Source organism: Cynocephalus volans, chromosome 15 (assembly GCF_027409185.1).
Source record: "Cynocephalus volans isolate mCynVol1 chromosome 15, mCynVol1.pri, whole genome shotgun sequence".
Taxonomy (NCBI): domain Eukaryota; kingdom Metazoa; phylum Chordata; class Mammalia; order Dermoptera; family Cynocephalidae; genus Cynocephalus; species Cynocephalus volans.
In genome coordinates this window covers 53,296,524-53,320,356 of record NC_084474.1, presented here as the reverse complement: position 1 = coordinate 53,320,356, position 23,833 = coordinate 53,296,524, and the positions used below count along the sequence as shown (strand labels likewise).

Genomic DNA, 23,833 nt, shown 5'->3' with positions numbered 1-23,833 from the left:
AAAATGGCTAGGAAACAGATTTTCACCACAATGTGATAATGATAAAATTGATTATGTAGTAAAAGAAATCTGGGAAAAGATATATAAAGAAAAGATTGTAGTTTTTAAATAATGCAGTTGATATTTAGTTGCTCATGTTCACACAAAACAAGAATTAAAAATGATTTTGTCTTGTATTTAGATTCCGTTAATGATTTATTTTTGTATATGTTTAACTTAGAAAAAAATCTAAGCTTGCATTCTCTGAGCAAATACCATCTGATAGTGAAAGAGCATCTTTGGTGACAGGGGGAAAACAATTTGACATTGAAAAGTTGTCACATAACCCTCATTGATTATTGTAACATTTATTGACTACTTTTAATATGGAAAAGACTTCAGCATTTATTGACAATCACTTTATTGACTAATTTGACAAATGTTCTCTTCCATTATTCATAAGTATTGTGGCTCATTCTCACAGGCAAAGGTGGTGACAGTGAGGGTTTAGGAGCAATCATCTCTAAAACACAAGTATGTTAGCTGTGGGTAAAATGCAAAAATCGGTACATCTATAGATTTATACAAATATTAAAATATTTTGCATTATATAGGAAATTATGTGGTTGCTTGCCCCTTTTTAGGGACTATAATAAACCAAAAGTTTGCTAAAGTACATATCAAAGGGAGGATCCTGTGGGTAAGTGGTAGTGGTAGTTTTGAGTACTGATGGTAGAAGTAGAGGCAGTGAGAAAGTGTTTGTTCTCTGTTCTGTCTTATTATTTCATTTATGTTTACATTTACATGTGGAAGTAGATGTATTTCACTATGTGGTCTGTTTTCTTTGGCTCCCCTTTCCCCTTTTTGTATAGTTTTTTTTTTTTTTTTTTTTTGTTTTGTTTTTTTTGTACTCTTGGGCTTCCTGGCAAGTAATTAATGGAAAGTCATTAAAATCACCCATGGGGCATTTACCTTTAAAGACCATCCCCCCACCCCCAGCTCAACCAGGACTTTGCAGGCAGCTTTTTTTTTTTTTTTTTTTTAATTTTATTTTATTTTTTTTTTTTAAATTTTATTTTGTCGATATACATTGTAGCTGATTAATGCTCCCCATCACCAAAACCTCCCTCCCTTCTCCCTCCCCCCTCCCCCCCAACAATGTCCTTTCTGTTTGCTTGTTGTATCAACTTCAAATAATTGTTGTTGTTATATCTTCTTCCCCCCCCCCCCCGGTTTGTGTGTGTGTGTGTGTATGTGTGTGTGTGTGAATTTATATATTAATTTTTAGCTCCCTCCAATAAGTGAGAACATGTGGTATTTCTCTTTCTGTGCCTGACTTGTTTCACTTAATATAATTCTCTCAAGGTCCATCCATGTTGTTGCAAATGGCAGTATTTCATTCGTTTTTATAGCTGAGTAGTATTCCATTGTGTAGATGTACCACATTTTCCGTATCCACTCATCTGATGATGGGCATTTGGGCTGGTTCCAACTCTTGGCTATTGTAAAGAGTGCTGCGATGAACATTGGGGAACAGGTATACCTTCGACTTGATGATTTCCATTCCTCTGGGTATATTCCCAACAGTGGGATGGCTGGGTCGTATGGTAGATCTATTTGCAATTGTTTAAGGAACCTCCATACCATTTTCCATAGAGGCTGCACCATTTTGCAGTCCCACCAACAATGTATGAGAGTTCCTTTTTCTCCGCAGCCTCGCCAGCATTTATCGTTCATAGTCTTTTGGATTTTAGCCATCCTAACTGGGGTTAGATGGTATCTCAATGTGGTTTTGATTTGCATTTCCCGGATGCTGAGTGATGTTGAGCATTTTTTCATATGTCTGTTGGCCATTTGGATATCTTCCTTAGAGAAATGCCTACTTAGCTCTTTTGCCCATTTTTTAATTGGGTTGCTTGTTTTCTTCTTGTAAAGTTGTTTGAGTTCCTTATATATTCTGGATATTTTGCAAATATTTTCTCCCACTCTGTTGGTTGTCTTTTAACTCTTTTAATTGTTTCTTTTGCTGTGCAGAAGCTTTTTAGTTTGATATAATCCCATTTGTTTATTTTTCCTTTGGTTGCCCGTGCTTTTGGGGTCGTATTCATGAAGTCTGTGCCCAGTCCTATTTCCTGAAGTGTTTCCCCTATGTTTTCTTTAAGAAGTTTTATTGTCTCAGGGTGTATATTTAAATCCTTAATCCATTTTGAGTTGATTTTAGTATACGGTGAGAGGTATGGATCTAGTTTCATTCTCCTGCATATCGATATCCAGTTATCCCAGCACCACTTGCTGAAGAGGCAGTCCCTTCCCCAGTGAATAGGCTTGGTGCCTTTGTCAAAGATCAGATGGCAGTAAGTGTGTGGGTTGATTTCTGGATTCTCTATTCTATTCCATTGGTCAGTGTGTCTGTTTTTATGCCAGTACCATACTGTTTTGGTTATTGTAGCTTTGTAGTATAGCTTAAAGTCAGGTAGTGTTATGCCTCCAGCTTTATTTTTTTTGCTGAGCATTGCTTTGGCTATTCGTGGTCTTTTATTGTTCCATATAAATGTCTGAATAGTTTTTTCCATTTCTGAGAAAAATGTCTTTGGAATTTTGATGGGGATTGCATTGAATTTGTATATCACTTTGGGTAGTATGGACATTTTCACTATGTTGATTCTTCCAATCCAAGAGCATGGAATATCTTTCCATCTTCTTGTATCCTCTCTAATTTCTCTCAGCAGTGGTTTGTAGTTCTCATTATAGAGATTTTTCACCTCCTTGGTTAACTCAATTCCTAAGTATTTTATTTTTTTGGTGGCTATTGTAAATGGGCAGGCTTTCTTGATTTCTCCTTCTGCATGTTCACTATTGGAGAAAAGAAATGCTACTGATTTTTGTGTGTTGATTTTGTATCCTGCTACTGTGCTGAAATCATTTATCAATTCCAACAGTTTTTTTGTAGAGGTTTTAGGCTGTTCGATATATAGGATCATGTCATCTGCAAACAGGGACAGTTTGACTTCATCTTTTCCAATCTGGATGCCCTTTATTTCCTTCTCTTCTCTGATTGCTCTGGCTAGTACTTCCAACACTATGTTGAATAGGAGTGGTGAGAGTGGGCATCCTTGTCTAGTTCCTGTTCTTAAAGCAAAAGCTTTCAGCTTTTCCCCATTCAGGATGATATTGGCAGTGGGTTTGGCATATATGGCTTTAATTATGTTGAGATACTTTCCCTCTATACCTAACTTATAGAGGGTCTTTGTCATGAATGAGTGCTGAACTTTATCAAATGCTTTTTCAGCGTCTATAGAGATGATCATATGGTCCTTGTGTTTGAGTTTATTAATATGGTGTATCACATTTATTGATTTGCGTATGTTGAACCAACCTTGCATCCCTGGGATGAATCCCACTTGATCGTGATGAATAATTTTTCGTATGTGTTGCTGTATTCTGTTTGCTAGTATTTTAGTGAGGATTTTTGCATCTATATTCATCAAGGATATCGGCCTGTAGTTTTCTTTTTTGGTTATATCTTTACCTGGTTTTGGTATCAGGATGATGTTTGCTTCATAGAATGAGTTTGGGAGATTTGCGTCCGTTTCAATCTTTTGGAATAGTTTGTAAAGAATCGGTGTCAATTCCTGTTTGAATGTTTGGTAAAATTCTGCTGTGAATCCATCTGGTCCTGGGCTTTTCTTTGTTGGGAGCCTTCTGATAACAGCTTCAATCTCCTTTATTGTTATTGGTCTGTTCAAATTTTCTACGTCTTCACGGTTCAGTTTTGGGAGCTTGTGTGTGTCCAGAAATTTATCCATTTCCTCCAGATTTTCAAATTTGTTGGCGTATAGTTGTTTATAGTAGTCTCGAATGATTCCTTGTATTTCAGATGAATCAGTTGTAATATCGCCTTTTTCATTTCTAATTTTTGTTATTTGAGTCTTCTCTCTTCTTTTTTTTGTTAGCCAAGCTAATGGTTTGTCAATTTTATTTATCTTTTCAAAAAACCAACTTTTTGATTCGTTGATCTTTTGAATTGTTTTTTGGTTTTCAATTTCATTCAGTTCTGCTCTGATCTTAATGATTTCTTTCCGTCTGCTAACTTTAGGATTGGATTGTTCTTGTTTTTCTAGTTCTTTAAGGTGAAGTGTTAGGTTGTTCACTTGCCATCTTTCCATTCTTCTGAAGTGAGCATTTAATGCAATAAATTTTCCCCTCAATACTGCTTTTGCAGTATCCCACAGGTTTTGGTATGATGTATCATTGTTTTCATTAGTTTCAATAAACTTTTTGATTTCCTGCTTGATTTCTTCTTGGACCCATATGTCATTAAGTAGAATGCTGTTTAATTTCCATGTGTTTGTATAGTTTCCAGAGTTTTGTTTGTTATTAATTTCTAGTTTTAATCCATTGTGGTCTGAGAAGATACATGGGATAATTCCAATTTTTTTGAATTTATTAAGACTTGATTTGTGACCTAATATGTGATCTATCCTGGAGAATGATCCATGTGCTGATGAGAAGAATGAATATTCTGAGGTTGTTGGGTGGAATGTTCTGTAGATATCTGCCAATTCCAATTGGTCTAGAGTCTTGTTTAGATCTTGTGTTTCTCTATTGATTCTTTGCCTAGATGATCTGTCTAATATTGACAGTGGAGTGTTCAGGTCCCCTGCTATTATGGTATTAGTGTCTATTTCCTTCTTTAGGTCTAATAGAGTTTGTTTTATAAATCTGGCTGCTCCAACATGGGGTGCGTACATATTTATGATTGTTATGTCTTCTTGATGGATCAGTCCTTTTATCATTAAGTAGTGTCCCTCATTGTCTCTTTTTATGGTTTTTAGTTTAAAGTCTATTTTGTCAGATATAAGAATAGCCACTCCAGCTCGTTTTTCTTTTCTGTTTGCATGGTAAATCTTTTTCCATCCTTTCACTCTTAGTCTGTGTGAATCTTTATGGGTGAGGTGGGTCTCTTGTAGGCAGCATATAGTTGGGTCCTGCTTTTTGATCCAGTCAGCCAGTCTGTGTCTTTTAATTGGGGAATTTAAGCCTTTAACATTAAGAGTTGTTATTGAAAGGTGTTGATTTATTCCTAGCATTTTATTGGTTGTTTGGTTGTCTTAGGTGTCTTTTGTTCCTTGCTTTCTGATTTACTGTTTGGTTTCTTTGTTTGTTGGTTCCTTAGGTTGTAGATAGTGTTTTTGTTAGCTTGTTTTCTCTTCATGAATGCCATTTTTATTGTACTAGCGGGTTTAGATTTTTCTTAGGTTTTTATGGCAGTGGTAGTTATTTTTCAGGAACCAAACCCAGTACTCCCTTGAGGATTTCTTGTAAGGGTGGTCTTGTGGTAGTGAACTCCCGCAGTTTTTGTTTATCTGAGAAATATACTATTTGCCCCTCATTTCGGAAGGATAGCCTTGCAGGGTAGAGTATTCTTGGCTGGCAATCTTTGTCTTTTAGTATTTTGAAAATATCATCCCATTCCTTTCTAGCTTTTAGGGTTTGTGATGAAAAGTCTGATGTTAACCTGATTGGGGCTCCCTTATAGGTGATTTGACGCTTCTCTCTTGCAGCTTTTAAGATTCTCTCTTTGTCTCTGAGTTTTGCCAATTTGACTATGACATGTCTTGGAGAAGGCCTTTTTGGGTTGAATACGTTTGGAGATCATTGAGCTTCCTGGATCTGAAGATCAGTGATTTTTCCTATACCTGGGAAGTTTTCTGCCACTATTTTGTTGAATATGTTTTCAATGGAATCTCCATTTTCCTCCCCTTCTGGAATACCCATGACTCGGATATTTGAGCGCTTATGGTTGTCTGATATCTCTCTCAGATTTTCTTCCATGTCCTTGATTCTTTTTTCTTTCTTTTTGTCTGCTTGTGTTATTTCAAACAGCCCATCTTCAAGTTCAGAGGTTCTCTCTTCAACTTCGACAAGCCTGCTGGTTAAACTCTCCGTTGTGTTTTTTATTTCGCTGAATAACTTCTTCAGTTCAGCAAGTTCTGCTACATTTTTTTTCAGGAAATTGATTTCCTTGTATATTTCCTCTTTCAGATCCTGTATACTTTTCCTCATTTCATCATGATGTCTAGCTGAGTTTTCTTGTATCTCATTCAGTTTCCTTAGAATTATCACTCGAAATTCCTTGTCAGTTATTTCAAGGGCTTCTTGTTCTATAGGATCTAGAGTATGAGATTTATTAACTTTTGGTGGTGTACTTTCTTGATTTTTTGTATTTCTGGTGTCTTTTTTTTGGTGTTTATTCATTGTGGCAGGGGGTTTCACAGTCCACCGGTTTAAGACTAATGACTAACTAGGATGTTGCTGTGGTTGACAATTTGGTATGGCTCCCGCCGTGACTGCTCAGTTGGCCTCTAGTGTCTTGTGTGTGTGGTTGCCTCGGGTCTTGGGCTTCTCCGGGGAGCCACCTTTCTGGTCAGCTTGTACTCTGCTGGGCTGGTGGATCACGTACCACAGGGTGTGTGATCTCTGTTGAGCTTTCACTTTCTGTACAGGACTTCTCCCCGTTCCGTGTGCTCTGGCCCAGGCTGTTAGATCGTGCAGTGGCGACCCCACCGGGTGTGTGGTTCCTGTCGAGTCTCCGCCTCCCTGGCCGCACGTCTCCCCCCTCTGTGCACACTGTGCTGGGCTGGGGTGTGTCTTCTGCACCCCTCGTCTATCAGCTGGGCCTTCAAGACCCTGCTCAGTACCGCCTCGCCCAGGAAGTCTACCAGGTTTCTGCTAGGCACAGACGACCGGTCTCTCTGGGTGCCTTTGTAGCACTGTGTAGATCTTTCTCGGGTCTTGTTCACCTTTGTATCCCCCCGGTATAAACCGAGTCTAGTGCCCGCCTGCAGCCTGCTCTCCGGCAGGTTCAAGCGGACCTGGGAACTCTCCTACCACACTATTCCCAACCAGAAATTCGTTAGGCTTTTTTCCAAACTGGTGGTCGCAGAGATGGTATCTGCCTCCCAGTAACAGGAAGTTTACCGGGGCGGAGTCCAGGGTGTGGTGGAGTGACAGTTGGCCCGCCTGTACTTCCTAGCCCTCCCAAAACTGGTCGGGACGCCCCACACCCCCAGCCCTGCCAGAGAACCGCGGAGGGAGTGGGAGAGGAGGTCGGCCCACAGGGTCCGGAAAGCCTGGCGCCAGGCCAAGCAAATGGGCTCAGTGATGGCCGAGCAGGGCGGAGCTGCCCGCACCTGGGAAAATGGAGGCAGCACCGTGGCAGTGAGTGGCCTGGTGGTGCAGGCGGAAGCCGCGTGGGCATCCACCCCCCCGAACAGAGCTGTGCCAGGGATCACTCACAGTGCTGTGCCAGGTCGGGCGCTCGCTCTGTCTCTGGTTTGTTGCCTTCCGTGTTCTCGGCGCTGCCGCCTCGGGCTGTTCAGTCGCGGCGCCGCTCGGGCGCTCCCAGGAATCTTCTTTAATGCCGGCCTGAAACCTCGAATCCTGAATAGGGCAGCTGGCCGCCTTCTTCAGCGCGGCCCCGGTCTCCGGGATCCTGGCTGCATCCACAGCAGCCCTGGCGCCGTGTTCCCTGTTTCAAGACTCACTTTTGCAGCTAAGAATCAGTTCTTTTCCTGCTCCACACTTCAAAGCTGTTGCCTGTAAATGAGGCAGCCTCTCCTGCCGGGGGCAAAGTGGCGTTGAGCCCCCACGACCGGCCAGCAGCAGCAGTCCTCCCTTAAGAGATGGCCAGAGGAAGGTCCACAAGTTTCCCGGCTGCCTGAGGCCCAGTGGCCACCTTTTCCACCTCAGCTACTCCGCGCCAGCCGCCGCAGCCGCCGCCATCTTGAAACCTCTGTATAGTTTTGATTTAACTTACTGCTCTTTCTTTTCTTCCCCACTGTTTACCAATATGGATGGATAAAAGATATTTTTCTGCTGCTTAAAATTTCTATTCTAAATTTGTTTTTATGATGTTTTTCCTTAAACTAAGACCCCAATATATGTTTATTTATATCTCTTGACTTCTTAAATATATCAATGTTACATAACCTCTCTAAGAGAAATATTTTAATATACTTTTATCAGCCTTTGGTGTACAATCCTTCTCCCCAACTCAAAATATTCATATTGTCTAGAATTTTCATTTAGTTTCATAAAAATGCAGTTTTGCTTTTTTCCCCCAAGTAGACAGTTTTTACAAGATGAACAATAATAAATTTTACTAAGATTTTTGATCACTTTTACTCCATATATTTCTTGCCATATCTCCTGGTTCTTTTGCTATTTAAGAGCTTTTTTCCCCCAAATAATCAGTATTTTCAATATGGGTCTTTGTGTAGCAAACATTTTGTAACTTTGTATAACTGATAATATTTTAATTACACCCTTACATTTGAATGACAGTTTGACTGGATATAAATATTCAAGGTTCAAAATTTATTTCCTTCTATATTTTAAAAACCACTGCTCTTTTGACTTCTTGCTTTTAAGAATCCTGATTGTTTTTTTCTTTGCAGATGATCTGTTCTTTTTTGTAATCTTACATAGAATTTTTTTCTGACTTTTATATCTTTTTAAATTTACTAAAATTTGGCCTGATGTGGGCTTTTTATCTCATCTATTTGGCAATCTACAGATTCTTGTAATCTGAGGTAACTTACCTTTAGATCTGGTAAATTTATCTCCATTACTATTATTTTTTCTCCCCTTCACTTAAAAATTTTCTCTCCTCTGTTACTCCTATTGGCCAAGTATTTTTACCTTTACTTTTAGTCTCCAGAGTCTATTTTTCTTTTATACTTTCTTTCTATTTATTCTTTCCTGATAACTTCTGAGAGCATTCCTCAATCTGAACTTTCAATGAATTAATTTGTTCTTTAGTTGTTATGTTTTTCTTATGTAATGTTTCTATGTGTTCCTTTTTGTTTTTGGTTTCTATCTTCCTTTCTTTCCTTAAGTATATTTATCATGGTTATTAAAAAAATGTAATCATTGCAGCAGTAAGAGTCCAGTCAGGAGACAGAAACCACACCAGTAATTTGAACATAGAAAAAGTAATGTAAAGAATTAACTAGGAGAAAAAAAAAAAAAGAATTAACTAGGAGTGCATATAATTGAAAAGGCAAAGAGAGAACACTAAATTATCACAGAAATAGCAATTGCTGGAAGCAAGTTGCCACCTCTAGGACTGGGGAAATAAGGAGAAGAGGTTGGAATTATTCAAGCTTTAGAGCTTGGATAACCACATGGGCCCCATGTGGTTGGGATCTTGATTTCTGAAAAGGGACACTGGCCAACTGGTTCTGGTGCCTCTGCATTTGTTGGAAAAACTGCAAAGACAATTCAGGTACTGATATGGAGAGGAATTGCTGCTACTGGAGTAAAGAGATGTTATTAGTATGTTGCTTACGGGAACATGAAACAGGAGGAAAGCAAACGAAACAAGTTTCTTGGTCCTCCAGCCTTGCAGTCTCCCACTAGCATCACCTATTGGCAGAGCCTAATGTGGACTTAGCAGACAAAGCAGAAATGTGGTCCACAATGTCTCAGCACCAGAGTCAGAGAGGCAAGTATAGAAGTGTACGTTTGGAGCTGAGAAACAATAATTTAATAATTGTCACAACTAATCTGTTTTCAAAATTCTGCTCAGATGGTACATATTTTCCAGTCTGTTCTCTTTTTCAAGTTGTAGGCCATCTTAGTGTTAGCCTGCCACGCTTATGATGTGTTATCCTTTTTATGTATTTCTGGATTCAGTTTGCTAGTGTTTTGGTAAGGATTTTTGCATCTGTGTTCATCAGGGATATTAGTAATTTTCTTTTCTTGAATTGACTTTTTCTAGTTTTGGTATCAAAGTGATAATGCTGGCTTCACAAAATGAGTTGGAGAGTGTTCTATTTTTTTGAGAGACAAGTGTGATATTTTGAAAGATAAGTATTTGTGAAAGATAGGTATTATTTATTCCTTAAATATTTGATAGAATTCACCATTGAAGCCATGTGAGCCTGTAGTTTTCTTCATGCGGAGGTTTTTTTTAAAAAATTTTTGAAATAATTTTAGATTTGTAGAAGAGTTATAAAGATGGTACACAGAGTTTCTTTATCCCCTTAACCGAGCTTTCTTCAGTGTTAACAGTTTACATAATCATGATGTATTTATCAAAACAAGAAAAAGCATTGGTACAATACAATTAACTAAAACATAGGCTTTATTTGAATTTTACCATCTTTTTCACTAATGTTCTTTTTCTATTTCTGGATTCAACCTAGGATACCACATTGCATTTAATTGTCATGTTTCCTTATTCTCTTTCAATTTGTGACAGTTTTTTTCTTCTTCCTTGTTTGCATAATTTTGACACTTTTGAAGAGTATTAGTCAGTTACTCTAGAATGTTCCTCGATATGGGTTTGTTTTGGTGTTTTCTCACAATCAGACTGGAGTTATGATTTTTTGGGAAGAATACCAAGTGGTATCATGTCATTTCAGGGAGTTAACTTTGATCACATGGCTAGGGTGGTATCTGTCAGGTTTCTCCAGTATAATGTTATAATATTTTCCCTTTCCATTCTCTGAAGGTTATTCTAGTCCCTATTAAATAGGAGAGGAATTAAGCTCCACAACCTGGAGAGAAGATATCAACTAATTTGTTGACATTTATAAAAATCACAGTAATTAATAAACATTTTTTTGGAAAAACTTGAGGCTATGCAAATACCCTGTTTCTCCTTTACATTTTGACCACTAATGTTAGCACCCATCAGTGGGTCTTACTTGCAGCAATTATTACTGTGATGTTGTAATGGCGATTTTCTGTTTTCCTCATCCTTTTAAAATTTATTATTTAGAATTCTTCTGTAAGGATGATATGTTCCTTTTCCTCTAAATATTTATTTGTATCATTATGGATTCATGGATATTTATTTTCTGGGGGGGTTATCATCAATACTATTCTTTATTTTGTCCTCAGATTGTTTCAGCTTTGGCCATTGGGAGATCTTTCAAGTTGGTTTCTGTCTTTTTGATATAGTCCACTGTTGGGAAAATAGAAATAGTTTGGTCAGGGCCCTCGCCTTGGGTCCAGTTGGGTATGGTTCAGCACATCCATTGTAAGCAAATTGTGCATGCGCACCAATGTATCTTTTTAGTTTTGTTGCTATTGTTGTGTTCTTGAGAGAGAGAGAGGGAGGGGGGAGGAGTTTTGGTGAAGCAGGAAGACGGGCATCTGCCTTGGGCATCCACCCAGCGTGGCCATGCTTTCCAACATATGGCTTCCAAGGATCTGTTTTCCGGTTACCTAGCTCATAGACCTGCGTGAAGGGGTCTGGTGACCCAGCCTGGTGTATGAAGGGTTTGTGACCCAGTCTGTGAATGGGCTTGGGAGGTCTGGGAACTCCAGACCCAGCCCTAGCTCAACAATTGGCCTAGTTGGCAGAATTACCAGCTGGTAAAAGAGCCCGATAACTAGTGTGGTCGAATAGCTTTACAATTGGCGTCACGAAAAGGATTAAGAGTGCTACAGTTGCTTATGTTGACAGGATTCTGACCAGAGCCAGAGATTTACATCCACCATTTTTTCTTTTTTGAGCACTCCCACACTTTTTGGCATGGGGATTACAGGATAATGTAAGTTCAGCTTGTATTTTTCCTACCTAGCTGGGAAATCATCCATTTCTCTAAATAGCCTTAGTTTTTTTGATTGGAAAAATGGTATTTAGAAAAGATCTGTGTTAGGGGTGCTTGTTGCTACTGGGGTGTCACTATTTCTAGGCCCTCTCAGTGGACAAAACAAGGAAATATATGTTTGTATACTAACTCACATATGCACGTTTGTATATTTATTTATGTTTATCATCTATCTTTATAATATATAAATATACATCATTTCAGACTGATATCTCTGACTCTTAATCCAACACTGCAGGCAGCATTCATTCTAGCCTCCTCTCTTTGCTTATTTTTAACTTTTTCTCTGACAGTGAGTAATCTGGCTTTCATTATTTGTAATTTATTGTTCAACCATAGTTTAGAATTGTTTAACCTATACAGTGTGAAAACAAATTTACCAATTAGAGTACAGTGTTTATGTATAATTCTTTTTGTCTTTGGTATTATGGTTATCTAGTTAAAATATCCTTTACTAATGTTGCTTAGGGTACCTTCTTTTTTTCCCCAGTCTCTGTCAGTCAGGTTATGTTATACATTTTTCATACAGTTAGATTAATTTGTCATATTCTGCATTCCATTTCAGGATTTTCCTGCCCTCTTGGTTGATTTTTAAAAAATTTTCAGACATTAAAATTTAGTCTTTTTGATGTATAGTTCTTATGGGTTTTGACAAATACATAGTCAGAATCAATAGCAGTATAATACAGAACAGATCCAACACCCTAAACATGCCCTTCTGTAGTCAACACCTCCTACTTCCATTGACCTGTGGTAGCCACTAATCTATTTCTGTTCCTGTAGTTTTGCCTTGCCCAGAATATCAAATAAATTGAATCAAACATTATGTAGCCTTTTAGTTCTCACTTCTTTCTCTTAGTAAAGTGCATTTAAGATTCAGCCATGTTGTTCATGAGTCTGTAGTTCATTCCTATTTATTGCTGAGTAGTATTACATTATATGGATTTACCATAGTTTATCCATTCTCTTGTTGAACAACATATTGGTTGTTTCAACTTATTTGCAATTATGAATAAAGCTGCTATAGACATTTACATATAGGTTTTTGTGTGGACATAAGTTTTCAGTTTAACTAAATACCTAGAAAGTGGGTGTGAGATTGCTGGGTATTTTGCCTTTCCATATAAACTTTAAAATCACTGCTGATATCCACAAAATTACTTGCTGAGATTTTGATTGGGATTGCATAGAGTCTACACATAAAATCAGTGAGAATTGACATCTTATAAATATTGAATCTTTCTATTCATGAACACAGCATACCTCTCTATTTAGATCATCTTTGATTTCTTCCATCAGAATTTTGTTGTTTTCCTAATATAGATTTTGTATATATTTTGCTAGATTTATACTATGTATTTCTCTTTTTGTTGGTGCTAATGTAAATGGTATTATGTTTTAAATTTCAAATCCCAATCATTCATTGGTGGTATATAAGAAAGCAATTTTCTTTGTATATTAACCTTGTATCCTGCAACCTTGCTAAAGTGTTAATTAGTTCCAGAAGATTTTTTGTTGATTCTTTGGGATTTTCTACATAGACAATAGTCATCTGTGAACAAAGACAGTTTTATTTCTTCCCATTCTGTATTCCTTTCATCTCCTGGTCTTGTCTCACTGTATTAGGTAGGATTTCCAAGATGAAGCTGAATAGGAGTAGTGAGAGAGGACACTCTTGCACTGTTCCCTGATCTTAAGAGGAAAGCTTCTAGTTTCTCATTTAATGAAATATGATGGTAGCTATAGGTTTTTGTTTGTCAAATTGAAAGAAGTTTCCCGTATTTCCAATTGCTGAGAATTTTTATCATGTATGGGTGTTGGATTTTGTCAAATGCCTTTTTTGTACCTGATTTTTCTTTCTTGTTGATGTGATGAATTAAACCAATTAATTTTTGAATACTGAATTAGCATACTTGGGATAAATCCCACTTGGCTGTGGTGTACAATTGTTTATATGCATTGTTGGATTTGATTTGCTAATATTTTGCTAAATATATTCACATTTGTGTTCATGAGAGATATTTATCTGTAATTTTCATTTATTTTAATATTTTTGTCTGGTTTTGGTAATAAGTGATGCTGCTATAATAGAATGAGTTAGAAAGTGTTCCCTAACTTTCCCCAGAATGTCTTCCTTTTCTGGAAGAGACTGTAGAGGATTGGCATCATTTCCTCTTTAAATATTTGGTAGAACTTACCAGTGAAACCATCTTCACCTGGTGAATTCCATTTTGCATGGTTATCAATTATTGATGCAATTTCTTTAATATATGTAGACCTACTAGGACCATCTATTTCTCCTTGTGTAAGCTTTGGTAGAGAGTGTCTTTGAAAAAAATGGTCCATTTCATTAAAGTTGTCAAATTTGCAATGTAGTGTTTTTCCTAATATTTCTTTATTAACTGTTTAATTGTCATGGGATCAGTAGTGATGGATCATCTTTCACTTCTGATATTAGCAATTTGTATCTTTGCTCTTTTTTTCTGGATTAGCATAGCTAGAATTTTATCAGTTTATTGGTCTTTTCAAAGCAGTAGCTTTTGGTTTTGTTGATTTTTGCCTACTGATTCCCTGTTCTCAATTTTATTTTTTCTCATTTTTATTATTTATTTCTTTTTGCTTACTTTAGATTTAATTTGCCCTTTTTTTGGTTTTCTAATATTAATTTATTGATTAATTTGTGATTAATTGCTTTATTTATTTTGGATCTATTTTGTATCATATGCATGTAGTGCTGGAAATTTCAATCTAAGCACTGCTTTATATGCATCTCAAATTTTGATAGGTAGTATTTTCATTTTCATATAGTTTAAAATAATTTAAATTTCATTTGAGGCTTCTTTGACCCATGTATTATTTAGAAATGTGTTATTTAATGTCCAGATATTTTTAAATTTTCCATGAAACTGTTATTGATTTCTAGTTTAATTCCATTGTGAACACAGAGCATACTTTGTATGATTCATATTCTTTTAAATTTATTAAAGTATGTTTTATGGCCCAGAATGTGGTCTATCTTGGTGAATGTTCCATGTGAGCTTGAGAAGAATGTATATTTTGCTGTTGTTGGATAAAGTATTATAGAATGCTAATTAGATACATTTTATTGATGATGCTGTTCAGTTAAAGTATATCTGTGATTTTCTGCCAGCTGGATATGTCAATCACACATATAGGCATTAAGAGTTCAACTGAAGCAGTTTATTCATCTATTTCTTATTGCATTTCTATCAATTTTTGCCTTCTGTATTTTATTTTGGCACTCTGTTAGATATGTATGCATTAAGGATTGTTATGTCTTCTTGGGGAACTCACCCCTTTATAATTATGGAATGTCCTTCTTTATTTCTGATAATTTTCCTTGCTCTGAAGTAGACTTTGTTTGAAATTAATGTAGATACTCCAGCTTTCTTATTAGTGTTAGGTAGGCAAATCTTTGTCCATTCCTTTACTGTTAGTCTGTTTGTGTCTATATTTAAAGAAGGTTTCTTATAGATAATAAATTGTTGGTTCTTGGTTTTTTTTGGCAGTCTCTGTCTTTTAATTGGTTTATTTAGACCATTCACATTTAAAGTGATTATTTATAGTTGGATTAATAATTACCACATTTGTAACTGTGTATCATTCATTGCTCTTGTTCTTTTATTTCTTTTTTTGTCTTGTACCTTTCTCTTCTTTCTCTGGTTTTATTTTAGCATTTTATATGATTCTGTTTTCTCTCCTCTCTTAGCACATCAATTATATTTCTTTTTAAAATGTTTTTTAATTGTTGCTTAAGAGTTTGCAGTGTAGGGACGACCCCGTGGCTCACTTGGGAGAGTGCGGCACTGGGAGCGCAGAGGCGGTACTGCCGCAGGTTCGGATCCTATATAGGGATGGCCGGTGTGCTCACTGGCTGAGCGTGGTGTGGACAACACCAAGCCAAGGTTTGCAATCCCCTTACCGGTCACAGGAAAAAAAAAAAAAAAAAAAAAGAGTTTGCAGTGTACATGTACAACTAATCCACGTTCACTTTCAAATAACACTGCAGCACTTCATAAGTAGTGAAAGTGCCATATAACAGAGTTTTCCCAATTTTTTCCTCCTATATTTTACAACATTGCTGTCACTCATTTCACTTATCCATAAGCTAAAATCACAGAATACAATGTTGCTATTATTTAGACAAACTGATATGTTAGATCAATTAAGAATACAAAAAATAAGATTTTATTTTACCCTCATTTGTTCCTTCTCTTATGTTCTTCCTTTTAAGAAAATGTAGATCTGAATTTCTGACCTGTATAATTCCCTTCTCTTCAAAGAACTTCTTTTCAACATTTCTTGCAAGGCAGGTCTTCTGGTGACAAATTCTCTCAACTTTTTTTGTTTGAGAAAATATTTCTTTCTCCTTCACTTTTGAAGATAATTTCACTGGATACAGAATTGTAGGTTGTTCTTTTTTTAAAAAAATTATTATTCAATGCTTTAAATATTTCAGTGTGCTTTCTTCTTGCTTCCATGAAGAGAAGTCTGATATAATCCTTACACTGTTTCTCTGTAGATAAGGAACCCTCTGGCTTCTTTCAAAATTTTCTCTTTGTTTTTGGTTTTCCGCAGTTTTGATGGGACATACTTATGTGTAAATTTTTTGGTATTTATCCTGCTTGGTGTTCTCTGAGCTTCCTGGACTTGTGGTTTGGTGTATGTCATTAATACTAGAAGATTCTCAGTCATTACTGCTTAAAATATTTCTTCTGTTCTCTTCTTTCTCCTCCTCTGGTATTCCCCTTACAGGTACAGTATAGCTTTTGTAACTGTCCCATGGTTCCTGGATATTATGTTTTAATTTTTCCATTCTTCTATGTCTTTGCTTTCCAGTTTTGGAAGTTTTTATTGACATACCTTCAAGCTCACCAATTCTTTCCTTGGCCAAATCTAATCTACTGATAAGTCCATCAAAGGCATTCTTCATTTCTTTTACACAGTTTTTGATTTTTAGCTTTTTCTTTTGATTCTATCTTAGTTCATATTATTTTTTGATTCTTTTTGTTCACATTACCCATCTGTTCTTGTGTATTGTCCACTTTCCATGTTGGAGCCCTTAGCATTTTAACCATAGTTATTTTTTTCTAGTCTGATAGTTCTAAAATCTTTACCATACCTGGGAATATTTTTTCTTGCCTTTTAGAATTCTTTGTAGTTTTTTATTGAAAGCTGGACCTGGTTTATCGTATAAAAGGAACTTAGGTAGGTAGGACTTTAGTGTAAGGTTTTATGTTTATCTGGCTAGGCTGCGCTTACTGTTTAGTGTAGCTGTGATGTCAGAGGCTAAAATTTTCTCTAATTGTCCTTGTGTTTGTCTCCCTTACTGTTTTCTATTTCCCTTGAGACTCTTTACTAAAGAGGGTCTGAGGCTTGCAGTTCTTTTAGTTTATTCCCCTGTTATTATATAAGAACTCTACTGATTCGGTGGTAAGTGTGGGGGGAAGAGAAGTATTTGATAATCCTATAATTAGACTTCTGTCTTTTAATGAGCCTGAGTTGGGTATTTCCTTTCCTCCATGTTGAAGGATAGAAGGAGCTGGAGTTTGATATTTCCCATCCCCCACATTGAAGGTTAGAGGAGGACGGAGTTAGGTATTTACTTTCCCCAGGCCTCATTAGGCTTTGGTAAAACCCCAGTTGATTATTCTTTGGTAAAATAGTTTCCCTTGAGGTCAGGTCTTGTTAAGGAGAACAGAAAGCTCTGGGTATATTTCAGAATGCTTACTTTTCCTTTTCCCCTTATAAATGCAGAAGGGGATTTTTCTCTGATCTTCACAGGAAGAACCTGGTAGGGCTGCTGTAGGTAAAGCTTTTGGAAGTATGGTGGCACCCCTAAGACTGAGACCAAAGATTTGGAGTTTTAGACTTTGAAGGTAGTCCACACTGAGCCTCCAGCAATTAATTATCATTTGAAGTGTTTATGGCTCCACTTGCAGGCTTCTGCTCCTCATAAGCTCTGACACTCTATTTGCTTGTCTGTCTGTCTAGTTTTTGTGACTGCAGTTTGCCCTGAGACCTTAATTCTCTGATGGGTTGTTAATTTTCAGTTTGTTCAGTTTCTTTACTTGTGAGGATTAGAGTGACAATTTCCAAGCTCATTGTATGTTGAATTGAAAACCAGAAGCCCCTAATAAACTTTTTGGAATGAAGGAACATAGGAGTTTATTGTCAATGATGTTAGCATATTGTCAGAACATGTGTAATATAATTACTTTTTTATATTATCAGTTCTTAATTTATTATCTCAACATAAATTTTAATCATGATCAGATACTTTGAAGTTTGATTTAATCTAAAATATTGGTAAAAAGAAGAATAATAATTTTATACTCTTGATTGTATTTAAAGACATTCACATAGTTATACTACAGTATATGTAATACATAATTTATTCATAAAGATAATACAAATATTTGCATATTTCATGTGTAGATATTTTACAAAGCCTAGAAATAATTCCTGTTTTAGTGATTTAAACTTTTATGTCTTATTTTTTCAAGTAAAGATTTTGAAATTGGAAACTGATTTGTAGATTAATATCAATATGCTTATGATAAAACTTTTGTTATTGATTAAAAGCAACATGATTTCTTGCAGATTATCATTGAGGACTTCTTAATGAATGCTCATTCACATACTGATTTCAATATTTGTTGCTTTTCACATACCTATTATTTGATGAAGAGTAATTTTAATTCTCCATTTTGATGAGCTAATATGGTAATTTTTCTTTGTCATTATCTTTTTATCTGTTTGTGAATGTTTTGTTCTAAAAAGAGACTTTTTTCTTATTCTCAAAGAAATGCAATTACAAGTTTTCTAGATAGACTCCAGTGTTACTAGTTTCGTTGCATTTGATTGTTTATATGATATTTGGTGTTAAAATCCAATCTTTTAAATAATAATTCATTATATGACTATACATAAATATTAAATAATATGGCTTTAACTGTAAGATAAAACTATGACACTCTTTGAAGTTTGTGCAGGAAACACAGGATATTCTTTTATGGTTAATATAGAGATAATTACCAATTATGTTAATTCATTGGGACACAAAAGTGTATAAGGGTATGCCTTTTCATTTATTGCTTATATCATTAAAAAAAGGAACACAGTGTAAAAGAAAATTAAATTGATCTAAGAAGAATTTAATCTACAGTGTTGGTACAACTTTGTACTGGAAGTCCTAGATTTTGTTGACCAATTTTAGTTACCAATTCTTAGTTTTCCTTTGAGAAAATAAAAGCTAATCAACTGATCAGTGAGGCCTAAGTTTCCTTCTCAGGACCAGTCCTCGGCAAATTGTGGGAATCCAAATTTCAGAGGCCTTTACTACCCCTGTGTATTATCTTTCTCTACCTTTTAAATATCCAGGCCTATTTCATTTTGATATCCAGTGCTCTATATTGGCACAGTTTCACTTTAATTCCTTGAATGTTTTGAAAGCAATATACACTAATAGGTCTGCAGAGGGAGTAATTTAATTTTGATAAAGGAGTATAATGAGAAGTGAATAATACTAATCCCAAGAATGACTCACAAAGGGTGCCACGTGAGGTGGGAGTGTTTTTTTTTTTTTTAAGTTAGGTGTACCTAATTGTTCACATCATACCACCGTGGATTGACTGCCTACATCTAAATCAGTTTCTCATCATGAATTCATAGATATTGGTTACGTAAAATTTTTCTTCTCATCTTGGACAATTAGAGAGTAAGATTTCTTTCTGTACACGGTTTTGGACAAGACTGTTGAACCCTGCAGAACTAGAAGTGAAGCACTGACTTGATTACAGTTATTTGTGTAGTATTTATTTAAATTCATTTTCAGTCTGGTATGATTATATGAATAATTTACTTTAGCTTATGAATATTTTAAATTTAATATACATAGTTATTTCAGTAGCTATTTTTAGAGAGTTTGAATATATAACTCCTCTTTAACCAATTCCTTTAACTGCTGCTTTAAGCATAAAGGAATTCATTCGTAAGCCTTTGAAAAATACATTAATAAAAACCATGTTTTATTTAATATACTTATGACTTTACTTCAATTTGCATTAAAGGAGAAATTTAAAAAAACAAAAAAAGGAACTCTATTTATTTTCAGTTAACTAAATGTAACTGTGTTTAATATGGTACCTTAAAATAATTTTTTGAAAAGTTTCAATATTATTAAAAATACGTACAAAACTTCAAGAATAAATCACACCTTTAAAACAGCAGTAGTTTTAATATCAGTTCTCTGTTAAAAACAAATGGTCCAACTTCTCTTTTTTTGTATAAAATTGAAATGTGTAATTCCAATATAAGGTGAAGCAATAAGGTTTTCTATGTAGCAGTCCTCATTTTTCATGTTCATTTTGTGTTATCACAAATCTGTAGATAGAAATTTCTTCCTAGTACAGTGCACTGAGTTGTGCAAACTTATCTTTTTAGGGTCAAAGAAGAACACAAACCACAACTGACACAGTAAGTAATTGTATTAAGAGTGCAGTAGGCTTGACTTCTGTACTTTTGTCACATTCTGCTTTGTGCACCTTTGATGGTATTAGCTTACACTAATACTGGATAGACTGCAGCTAGTGTGTCTTCTGCTTTCTGACTCTCGGGCTTGTAAGAGAGCTGGCTTCTTACTTCATCCACATAGTGACTGGATGTAGTTTTTTGCTATCTGCTTGTGGACTGGTTAAGTGTTCACACTTAATTTCCCTACATTCTGACTGCCTGGATGATAGTTGGAGCTGACATTTCCATTGGCTGTAGCTTTTGTGCCTGTGCATTTTTATTATTATGGATAAGAAAACATTTAACCTACACTGTTATTTATTTGGTTATTCAGTCACATTATTTGCTTATTTAAACAGGTGGTTTCCCTTTAGTGGGATCACTGAACTGGTAAATAACGTTCTTCAACCCCAGCAAAAACAACAAAATGAAAAGGAGCCCCAGACGTAAGTAAGCTGATCTGTATAAACTAAATATTATCTCTGATAGTACAACATACTGAAGAGTATGTATTAAAATATTTCCATTGAAATAGTATGCCCTTGGAAAGGAAAATTATTAGGTTAGAGTTTGATATTTTCACCTTTAATTATTCCTTGAAATTCTAAAAACAAAGCAAGGATAATGCATAGATAGGGTGGTAAAAAATAAGAGGTAATTCTCTCCCCAATTTTAGTATAAATAATATAAGCCATATTTATCCAGTAAAATATCTTTCTCCAGTAATTCAATATATTCCTGAGTGTGTTTCTTTCAACAATAGTTTTAGAGGACAGTAAGAGGTATTAACTTCCAAATTCAATCTTTGGTCAAATAGTTTTAGGAAGGTTGTTTTAAAAAAGGTTAAGCAGGTTTCTTTATTGTAATAATTCTGAGAGCCTAAATGTGCTCCAAGAGTATTAGAACATACACTGTTTACTAAACTTATTTGACCTTTGAATTCTGTTTTCACTGAACATTTCATTAGGTTATAAAACATAATCAGGAAATGCAGCAACTTATATTCTCACATTAACTTGAAACATTAAAAAACTGTTGATTCCATTTCTTTTAGTTGTCAGCAGATTAAAAACATTCTTTAAAAAGTTGTTCACATTTGCATCTTTTTAACTTTATGCAAGCAATATTACTGTGTTGTGAAGTGGAAGTAACTGATAATGTGAGAAAGACTGCATATATTTATATTCCAGTCTCATGATAATTGCCATCATTCTTTGAAATGCTTTAACCACTTAGCCTATGTGCTTCTTCTAAGTAGGAATTACGTCTGTGGAGAAGAAGGTTTGGTTGTAGAAATGGGCAGATTAAAAAGTGACATGAACTCTAGGAGAGAACAAGAATGACTAGCAAGTTGAAATACTCAGAAAAACATTCACGTTTTACCTTTAATGCAAACTAAAAGTTAGATGTCTTTTTGTCTTGTTGCTATTGAAGAAGACAATCCTCCTCATCCATTTTATGCTCTCTTTGTGCATTTTAATTTATATTTTGTCAGTGTTTCAGTTTCAACTGAAGTAAAACTATGATGTGATATACTGTTTCTCATAGTTAATATGTAGTTCTAGAACTGTTGCTTTATTTAAGCTAGTTGAAGCCAGGGCCTATGTTGGTTTGTCTATTGTTTTATCCCTGGCATCTAGCAGGATGCCTGATACATAGTAGGGCTCAACAAAAATTTTTTCGCAGCTGATTTTTCATATTTTATCCATTATGATGCAAGAATACTGTGACATAAGGAATGAAATCTAATCAGCAAGCATTATATTAAAATGCCACATATTATCATTGTTTTGCAGAGTTTTCTCTAAGACACTGAAACTTAAAGTAGAATAAAATAGAAAAATCAAACGCAAAGCATAACCAGATGTCATATTGCCTCAGTTTTAAATGATTTCAGTTATGTATCTTGTGTGAGTTTTAGAAAATAATTAAGATTATGTCATGTTATGTAGCAGATTACAATGGCCATTAAATAAAATGACAGATATTTTGTGAGTAATGTTAAAAAGTGATCTTTAGATTATTGCAATAAGGTGACATTTGATTGGCATAAACAAAGATCAAGGCAAAGTTGAAAACAAATAGCTTTACTTCAATTAATAAGTATAATTCAGTCTGCTCTGATTTTTGGATTGGAAGGTGGTGGAAGAAAAGACTGGTACTTCTAGATGTTTTAAAAGTTAATTCTTGGGCTGGCCCCGTGGCTCACTCGGGAGAGTGCGGCGCTGGTAGTGCCAAGGCCGCAGGTTCGGATCCGATATAGGGATGGCTGGTGCACTCACTGGCTGAGTGTGGTGCAGACAACACCATGCCGAGGGTTGCGATCCCCTTTCTGGTCAAAAAAAAAAAAGAAAAAAAAAATTAATTCTTGATTAATAGGTATTGTTTTCATTAAAGCTTCTTTAACAACTAATTCATTCTTTTTTTTATGATTAATACAGTTTTAAAAATTCAGAATCAAATTCTCTCGATAGTCACCTTCTTCATCTTACATTCTTATTACTCTGAAAATTTCTGGTGTATAATTTTGTAGGCCCTTTCCTTTTATCTTTCTTTTTTTTTTATTTTTTACTTTTATTGATTATACATATTCATGGGGCAAAAGTTGACTATCAGCACTCTGCCCAAGCTGTGATGAGCAAATCAATGCTATCAGCATTCCCACTGCCTCAAATTGCAATTATTATCCATGTCCCCCACCCAACCTGTCCCCAATCTCTGCCTCCCCCTGCCGCCACCCGGCCCCATCCTGGCAACCCTAGATCTGTTTTCTCTCTCTCTGCAAGTTCAACACACCACTGTGGTCTTTCTTTTTCTCCTTCTTTCTCTCTTAGCTCCCACTTATGAGTGAGGACATGTGGTATTTTTCCCTCTATGTCAGACTTATTTTACTTAACATAATTTTATCTAAGATCATTCATGTTGCTGCAAATGGCAGAATTTTGTTCTTTTTTATGGCTGAGTAGTATTCCTTTGTGTTTATATATCACATTTTTCTTATCCAGTCATCCATCAATGGACATTTAGGTTGGTTCCATTCTGAACTACAGACCGGGGTTACTTCTGAATTCCCTCTTTTAATTCATATTCTCTTTGTTCAGAGTTCTGAGACTTCTTTCTGAGTCATCTCATTTGTTTCTCACTCTGACCACTATTGAATAGGATAATTTTTATCTGTCTATCAGATAGCCAGTATTAGAAATTGAATATGTTTCTTGAAAAATAATTCTGTTTTAATTAATTTATATAAATCCCATTTAGTGGTTGTCTAAAGCTATAATAATGTAGGCTTCTTGAGGTTTGTATTTTTGGGGTTGTTTATTTCATAGTTCTTTAGCATAACAGGAAGATTTATTAATTTTGATTTGGGTAGTTGATGTAAAATTGTGAGACTAAGTAGAACAATGTATTCAACTTTGACTTTCCATGAGATTTGAGGTGTAGAAAATTGATTGAGCTATTTGTATTCATCCTCAGTTCATTCAATCTTTGTAGAAACTCCTTAATATACAAATTAAATAATTTTAATTTTACTTTCTCTTCTCTCACTATATTTTGCATCAGTATCAAAATTAGGGGAAGTTGTGTGCAAAGACAATATAATATGGTTTATACGTAAAGTGTAAAAGAAATCTCTGGATAATTCAGGTAGATATACTAGGACAAAATAAATGCTTTGTAATCCAACTGTT

At 35.5% G+C, this 23,833-nt stretch overlaps 1 protein-coding gene across 22 annotated transcripts in view; it reads left to right on the top strand.

Annotated features, from left to right (window-relative positions):
• Positions 1-23,833, top strand: part of RIMS2 (regulating synaptic membrane exocytosis 2) — a 637,189-nt gene that overhangs the window by 102,169 nt on the left and 511,187 nt on the right. For 6 of the 22 annotated variants that reach the window (XM_063079147.1, XM_063079150.1, XM_063079139.1 and 3 more), the window contains exons 2-3: positions 20,073-20,105; positions 20,501-20,587. The exons of the other annotated variants lie outside the window; for them this stretch is intronic. In XM_063079147.1, the coding sequence (XP_062935217.1) occupies positions 20,073-20,105; positions 20,501-20,587 (120 nt within the window). The remainder of the gene's footprint in view (positions 1-20,072; positions 20,106-20,500; positions 20,588-23,833) is intronic. 22 annotated transcript variants of the gene reach the window in all.